Source organism: Ornithodoros turicata, chromosome 2 (genome assembly GCF_037126465.1).
Source record: "Ornithodoros turicata isolate Travis chromosome 2, ASM3712646v1, whole genome shotgun sequence".
Classification (NCBI taxonomy): domain Eukaryota; kingdom Metazoa; phylum Arthropoda; class Arachnida; order Ixodida; family Argasidae; genus Ornithodoros; species Ornithodoros turicata.
The window spans coordinates 144,315,062-144,323,765 of NC_088202.1; the positions used below are offsets into that span (position 1 = coordinate 144,315,062).

Below are 8,704 nucleotides of genomic sequence, written 5' to 3' on the forward strand. Positions count from 1 at the left end.
ACGAACTACGAAATTCTGCTGGATATTTAAAAAGTTCGTGGAAGTGGGTGTTGTCCACTAGCAGTATTTTGTATTTTGTGTGTCGATTCTTCGAGCCAGGTTCACTTACGAAACCCAATAAAATATAGAGTATAGTATTAAAGTCCACAGAGTGCACCTTTAAACACAAATGCATAATTGTGTTTTACAGTCTGCCGGCGGACTACTTTTAAAGGAGTACTGAGGGCCATCAAAAAAAATTCAGATTAAGACATCTGATGAAAGTGTGTGTGTCATTATACCGAATAGCGCAAAAGGTTTTGATGCGTGCAATTTGTTTCCCAGAAAAAAACTCACATAAACATAGCTCCGCGCCTTCACCCTTAACTCGCCACTCCAGCTATAACGAGGATGAGGAGGTATGATGGCACGTCACCGATGACGGCATAAGGAGACTCGTTCTGGTTCGCCGGTCAGTGGGGGTCAGCGCCTTGTCCCTTTGCCGCCATAAACCTGTTTTGTCAGTTTTCCCGGAGAATTGGGGATAGAAGGAGCAGCCGAAGCATTACCGAGGCAAGGAGAAATGCTTTATCAGAACCCCGAACAGCCGAGTAGCAGACGACAGCGGAGTAGCAGACAACATTTCTCTAGGCCAATCAGCGAGCGTTCTCCTTATAGCGTCAGCGCGAGGTTCCAGGCAGATCACAGGCTGGTACTGCTCTTCACCACCGTTGCGCACGGTCGCTTTTTGCGGTGTATTTTATATTCAATTTCCGCGATAAATATGACTCTGTGGTGTAAATTACTTCGCATGGTGCATCTTAATGGCAAACTTAACAGTTTTATATCAAGAAAACTGGGTGTTAAAAGGACTTCTGTGCTACTTTCAGCTGTGACGCGTTCAAAAAAGGGCCAAAAAGTCGCTTCCGATTAGGCAAGATGCCGCAGTGAAAGACGACTACGACGTGCACAGCGACCGCGTGGCACGCGGCAGAATCAAACCACCGCGGATCTTGGCGGATCTGGAATCATGGCAGATATCTCGTCGACTGCACGGCTCACGGATGAGAAACAGTACTTCGTCGCCGAGTCTGGGCCGTACATTCAGGAATCTCCGGCGTACACGACAATTCCATCACAGCAGGCTCTCTCACTGCCTCCGTACGGTACGCGATCATTCTACTCTGTACCACCACCGTTCCTGCCTCAACCATCAAGGTACCTCTTCCCCGTTCCACGTTACTACCGTCCAATTCTGCGTTCCGTTGCTCCAAGCAGAAGAAATTTCCGAGAGGCGTCCCCGTTGTCTTCATCACCAACGGCGGACGTGATGGAAGAGCCTCTTGTACAAGACACAGAGCCAAGCATCCCGGTCGAAGAAAGCAACCTAGAATCTCAGATGGAGAGTCCTGGATTGAAATGCGGTGCTCTAGGCTTGGTCTTCCTCTTGTTCTCCCTAATCCTAGTTGTTATTTTTCTGATGCTCGGAATCTCCGGTGCACTCATGGTACATGAACCAGCGGAAGAACACGGAGATGGAAACCTGTTCTTATTGCTCAGGACGTTGCCCAAACAGTCAAACATGGACCGCATTGACAACAGAACTCAATTTACGAAGGATGTCTTCACTACATGCACATCCGACACCTGTCGGTGGGAAGGTCAATACTTGGATAGAAACCTCAACTACTCAGTGGACCCTTGCAGCGATTTTTATTCGCACGTATGTTCTTCTAACTGGTATCAGGATAACTCGACTGCAGCCGCGTACGTATCCCAGGCGGCCGGTGCTGTCCTTCGAGGCCTGTGGGAATACCTGAGCAGAAACAGTGCAAACGCTTCTTCAACATCGTTTCTGAACCAGGCAGCATACGTCGCGCGTGGTTGCGTAGAAGGACGGCAGAAGGACAAGAAATGGGCTAGACTTCTCACCATTTTTTCTGACCTGGGCATACCCAAGTGGCCTTACCATAGTGATGTACCCGATGTAGATCCACACGACGTTGCCAAGGTCGCTGATAAGATGCTGGGAACGTCGACGTTCGTGACGCTGATGCTTCGTCAGCGAACATGGGACAAGGAACTGCAGCTTCACGTTGACTCACCACCCATTTTTCTGCGGCGTTTCGAGGCGCTCGGGCCAGTTGCAGGTCTCCGGACCTACAGAGATTTCGTGTACAAGGTGTTATGGCTTCGGAAGAAGGTTCCCCGTAACGCTCGCGGTCTTGCGTCTGACATTGTAAGGCTGGAGGAGATGATGTCTGAGGCAGCAGCTCCGTCGGCTCGAAGCGTTCCTGTTGTCCATATTTCTAGACCGTTAGGCGAGTTCAAGATACTGCGGAACTGGAACTGGCTTCGGTACTTCTCCCACTTCGTCGAAGGAGCGCCGAGCATTGACTTGAGGGACATCGTAATTCTCGATCGCAACTACATTGATCAACTAGCGGTCATCTTAGCCGAAGCTAATCGTCGAACCCTGATCAACTACATCGGCTACCGTGTGCTCATCTACATGTCTCCTCTGCTTCCAGCTCGCAAGGCAGAGTTCGTGCTTTCAGTGAGTCATCCCGTACTAGTAACGAACGGTGTTTCAGCTCGACTCGTAAGCTGCATGTTCATGCTTGAACGGTTATATCCATTTGGCGTTCGAGTGTTGACCTGGGAAGCAATAAACAAGACTTTCTCCTCCAACTTGGATAGCCTCGCAGACGATTTCAAAATGGTACAGGACGACGCGCGGTCGGAAATGAAAACAGCCGCCCTTTCAGCTACATGGTTAAAAAAGAATGAATCTCGCATGGCAGTCGCCAAGATAGAACGAATGAGGATTGAAATACTGCCAATGAAAGAAGAACGGACTCTGCCACCTGCATCGTTCTCACATATACCTCCACGACAAGGATCACTGCTTATGACCTACTACAATCTCGTTCGCTTCATGCGCACTAAATATTGGACGTCTGGGGATCCAACATACTTTCAAGAACCGATGACGCAAACGGGATCTGTATTTCAACCGGGATTCTCGTACGATCCGCAGCGAAACGTTTTAACTCTGTCGCCGGCTACCGTCATCTTCGCTGCCAACATTTCCAACCGCCTCCAGGCGACTTCCATACCTTTCCTTTTAACCCCGTTAGTTCGTGGAATGTTCTCCACACTCGACCCCCGTGGAAGCATCGTTGGTGCCGACGGAGCTGTGCGTAAATTATTGTCACCGCCATCGCAGTCCATGTTCCTGTCGCTTTCCTCTTGCATTCAGGGAACCTTCATCAAGAGTGGAAGAAAGTATATCAAGAACGCTCTCGAGGAATCGTTGTTTCTGTACGAGAACGTAGCGGACATCGCGGTCTTGCACCCGTTGTACAATATCTTTCTCAGGTTGGTGCATAAAGATGACGCGCTGAGCCTGGTCCCACTTCCAAGCCCCGTGAACATGATGAAGGCTTTTTTCATCAACTATGCGTCGACGTTTTGTGAGCCTGTTCGCAGCGAAGTATATGTAAAGAAGCAGCTTCGATACAAGACATCTGTCCCCGGAAAGCTAAGGGTCAACGGGCCGCTGAAGAAATTCAGGACGTTCGGGAAGGTATTCGACTGTGTGCTTGGGGCACGCATGAATTCGAAGCGTTCTTGTCCGTTCTGGTGAAAAATATAGCGAGTGGTTTTGAAGGATATCGACGCAATAAATCAACTTTTAACTGGAAATTGTGTTCGTATTACGCTTTGCTTGCAACGTGAAGGCCATAGCTTATCTCATGCATTGTGAGGGATTGGTTCATTGCTCTGGTACCGGGGGGCGTGACAAAAGCTAGTGGACAACTGAAAGGGGTTAGTATACGCCCTCTGCTTACTTCTGGGAGAGCACTGCCCGACAAAGAAACTGCCCCCTCCCCCGAGGACAGGGTGTTTATCCGCCCCTGATGGTGGCTGCGTATGAGATGATAAAAATCTGTTGAGTTCCTGGTCGGTAAAAACGGCAGTGTACTTAAAGCCTTGGCAAAACGACGCTAGGGAACTGAGACGTGGAAAATGTTACAGTTACAGTTACAGTTATTTTAACCAAAAGCGACAGCCTGCGGCAGTTGGAAGTTACTTTTGTAGAAATGTAACTAGTCACTGCGAAAAAGTAACTATAGTTACAATTACAAGTTGCTTGTAAATTAGTTATACTACCCAAGACTGCTGTAATGAAGGGCGCCTGAGGGACGACTCCGTCCCCTCTCCCATACCCTTCTCTCTCTCTCTCTCTCCACTCTCTCCTCACTCGAGACACGAATATCTTTTTTTACGCGTTATAAAAGCAGCACATTATTATTTCGTATGTCATGCGCTGAAGATATAATCATGCCACACGAGCACGAAAAATAACAATACATGGCTAGACAGCAGGGTCTTCGATATGGTGAAGGTGTTGGGACTTTGGGCACCGAACACGAGGGATGCTGCCTTGGCGGTACTTGTGAAATTTGTCCAGAGCTGTGGGATGGATACAACCTTCTAGCATCCTGTGTGCATGATCTTGGGATAATTGTGAATAGTGTTTAATTGTGGACTTCTAGTGAACATGTGGATAGTGGACTTCTGAACAGTGAATAGCGAACTCGAGAGTAGAGGACCTGGGAAGTAGTTTTGGGGGGTGGGGTAGGGTGATAATTTTTGTTAGGAGTAGCAGAACAAGTCGGGAGACGAGTTCAATTTCTCCTTGTTTTTTTTTCTTACATACAAACAATACATGGCTAATGTGCCAAATTTAATGTCATTCGTGCGATGTCACATGGACGGTCTTGATGACATTCTCAGCACACTGGGCTCGGCTCATTGGGCTCGCTAAAACTCAACCCATGAAATACCTAATCTCGCTCTCATTTTGTGTTATCAATCGCGCAACAATTTTAGATTGCATGAAACCACATCCTACTGTGCCGTACAAAATTGTTTCATAATCATGACCTTAGACAAATATCTTCTGATGAGGGAGACACTCGAGTGGTTGGAAATGTTCACCGACAGAAGTAAAAAGCTCTTGAATCAGACGCAGTTATATTTTCTGAGTTTACATCCTACGGTGAATGCAGGGACGAGCTCCCATGTTGGAACGTATTGTTTGTGTAACCAAACACACGATGGACGAGGCGAGACCAACAAGCTGGACCAACGAGAAGACAACTGCCTTAGGCAGCGCTCACACGGGGCAACTTTTTGCAGCAACTATGAGCAACTTTGGAGTTGCTGTTAGCCGGCAACCTCCAGCAACTCGAGTTGCTCCGAGTTGCTGCGAATCGCTCCCGGACCGAAAACTTGAGAAGTTGCTCGTGCATCGGCCAATCAGAGAGGGAAGCATTGCCACGTGACTCCCGATGGCGTTGTGGATTTCGTTCGTGGGTTCATAGGTTCAAATCCTGGAGGTGCAGCTAAAAAATAACTTTTTCTTTTTTACGAACTTCACGGAAACATATCAGTTGCCACTTCTGGACGGCAATAATGATCTATTGGAGCAATAAAACTGACTGAAAGTTGATAAACAGCAGCTAAAGAAAAGATTCCACAAGTTCGATTCGAACCCACATTGTCCGGTCTCCATAAGGTTGCTTGTGGGTGGAGCTACAGAGTTGCTGCGTGTGAACGCGGACTCGAAATTGCTCAAAAGACGTTGGTTTGAGTTGCTTCGAGTTGCTGGGAAAAGGTGCCCCGTGTGAACGCCGGCTTAACATGCATGCGGCAAGATTATTTAAAGGAGTTGCGCGATAAAAAGCGTAGCGGCAATGTTTCTACTTTATTGAAAATGCTGTCAACGCTGTCGAAACGGGGCCATTACTGCATCTCTGGTAGAGTGCGGCATAAACAAGACAAAAGCGATAGTGCATTCCAAAATTGAGAACTTGAGCCGCACGTACATGTGAGTCATTTCCTGCCTGATTTTTTTGTATACATGCAGATTTTTTTTACAGACTATAAATATTAATGTTTCACTATGAGAGTTTTGACGCTGAAATTGCTGCTGCGCGTCATACCTTGCTGGTATATTGCGACAAATCCCTCAATATCAGAAGGAGCGTCCGTGGACGCAATGTGCAAGCTTTTGTTAAATTGAAACATGAAAGTGATATTCTGATGGCAGCAGCCGCAAACATTAATCTATCGTAAATTGCACATGCAATGCTGTGCACCTCCCATCTACTGCTGTGCTCGCGTACGAAAACGAAATGCTATAGCATTGCAGCCAGCAGACGATGGTGCGTGTGTTGTAAGCGCTGGATTTACATGCGTCTCAACGGCAGACCTGGCCACAGGATGCCATGGGCCTCGTACAAAGACACGGTGTCACCTGTAAACGCGTTCAGTTCCTGTTAAAGTCACTGTACCTTTTGGTGCGCATTTCTGAACACGTGGCCGGGTGCAATGGCGTCATTTGCATCTAAAGGAGCATGGAACAAAAACACTCAATAAATAATAAAATGTCAGGAGAAGTAAAATGTACAGCCGTTGCTGCGGGAGACGCACTTCGTATGATTTTTTTTTTTTTTCCTCGCACAATGCGCCGCAGCAAAAACTAAAAACAGGAGGGGCTTTTCACTGCTCCTCTAAGTTAGCAATGTTGCTAATATGTTTTTTTTAAACTTGTTTTTCAGTCCCGTAGTTGAAAATGGATTTTGGTCAAGACGGATTCTGGATTCTGGACATTGCGCGTGACCAGTGGTTGCAGGCATATAAGTACAAGTAATTAAGCCAGTGCAATTGTGACAGTTGTCGCACGTGTAAATGTACTCTTTATTATTATTATTATGTGTCAGTTGTCACTGGGCAACTGACATTTCTTCCACATATATCCTTGCGTGAAGTGATCCAGCTCTCGCTCTCCGGACGCTACGAAATATACAGTGAACCCTCGTTAATATGACCCCCGATAATCTGACATACGCGCTCTGCGACCGCACTCCTGGGGAACAATTTAGAGAAACCTCTGCAAGTGCCCCCGTTAATATGACAATTCCGCATTATGACCAAATTTGTCGGGAACGACCATGGTCATAATAACGAGGCTTCACTGTACCTCGTCTGCGTTGATTCATCGGATGCGAGTCAGTGTCACCTTTATTGCTCATTTGCGTTGTAGATTTTGATTCTTGTTGTAGGAGAACGAATTTTATAGATACCAGGAGTGAGCAAGCATGTGAGCATGTTGCTCATTTCGCTTGCTCATCTTCGTGACTACAAGCCTTTGCAACACTGGCATACTGCAGGTGCATGCAGAAAGACGACATTTATACCTGTTTCTCACACGGGACATTTTGAATGACATTCACCCTAAATGCCATTAGTTTGCCTCCATACGGGAACATGTAATGACATCCGCTGATCGAATCAGTTTGCGGAGTTGGTTCGCTTTTGCTCTGGCACCAAGGGAGTACCCTCGATGGCAGGGGTGCAGTCAAAAATGTAAACTTGAAGTCATCAGCCTGAAGGTGTTTACCAGCTTATTTATTTTATGTTCTACATAAAAAAGGACGCCTTCACAATTTCTAGAGAGCTACTCTTGTTCCTTGTCGACTTTAGCACCGAGTTTCATGTCGGCCATACTTATTTGTTGAGCTTGCTTTCAACCTGCATATCGTCGCTATTAGATATGGCTGAAAAATTAGTATTATCGATGTTACTAACTCTTTTTTCTTAAAAGGACAAAAACTGGATTATAAACCGGCGACTATAATTATCTGGTATACTGATACTTTATGGATCATCGCTGCCATCATTTGCGAACGGCATTTCATTTCGCTGTGTACTTCTACGCAGCGCGAACGAATGGATTTTCCGTGTGAATGTCATTCGCTGGAAATGAAACTCAATTTCCCGTATATCTGCGGTATTATACGAAAGGTGCCAAATACTTGAGAGGCACTTGGCGTTATGTTACAAATCTTCCTAAATGGCACGCAAAGCACCTAACGATAAGAAAAAGAAAAATAGAGATAGTGGATCCGCTGAAGCTGCGACTTCCTCTGCCGCCCCCCCCCCCCCCCCAACTCGACACAGTCCTAAACGGAAATGGCCCCATAGCAAGAAAGGAGGAGTAACGGTGACTGCAAGAAAGAAGAAAAAAAGGACACAACAAGAAAGAAAAAAAGGGGAACTAGCGAAGGTGGTGCAATTCAATTCCTTTTCTTTCCTGTCGCATTGAATTTTACTTTCGGCAGGATTTTCGGGTGTCTGTTCGTTTGTCTTCTTTTTCTTTTGCCTGTTTACTGGTATACGCGTGAAAGCTGAAGTGTGGTGACCCGATACAGCGTGCGAAATGTTCCCCTCACATAAACAACAAGCCGGCGCTTTCGACAGCATGTAAGCATGTATTTCATCCACGAGCTTGTCACCGATAGGGAAACGTAACTGATACGTCCAATAAGGTGAAAGGAAATAAGACGCTTTTCTGCAAGTTAAGGCCCGTTCCGACATATAGCGCTTTGCTCCACAGCGCTGCACCACAGCACTGCAAAACAGCGCTGTATTTCCACTGTGGGGTTCGCACTTGCAGCGCTTGTCCCAGCGCGGTACTTGGTGATCTCACGTGATCGTACCGTCACGTGAACGCGGCGCCGCGTTCTCATTGGTTCAGGGCAGGTCCCCCAAGGTCGCCATTTTCCCATGTATTTGTTCCTATCCCGATGCGTGCAATGCCGGAGGCCGCCCTTAGGTACCCCATTGTTACCAGACGTTGGCTTGCGTGGAT

The 8,704-nt window shown here is 47.0% G+C and overlaps 1 protein-coding gene across 1 annotated transcript; it reads left to right on the top strand.

Moving 5' to 3' along the window:
- Positions 1-1,009: 1,009 nt before the first annotated feature.
- LOC135385114 (neprilysin-2-like) lies at positions 1,010-3,628 on the top strand. Its single transcript, XM_064614290.1, has one exon. The coding sequence runs from the start codon at positions 1,010-1,012 to the stop codon at positions 3,626-3,628; it is 2,619 nt and encodes an 872-aa protein (XP_064470360.1).
- The last annotated feature ends 5,076 nt before the right edge of the window (positions 3,629-8,704 follow it).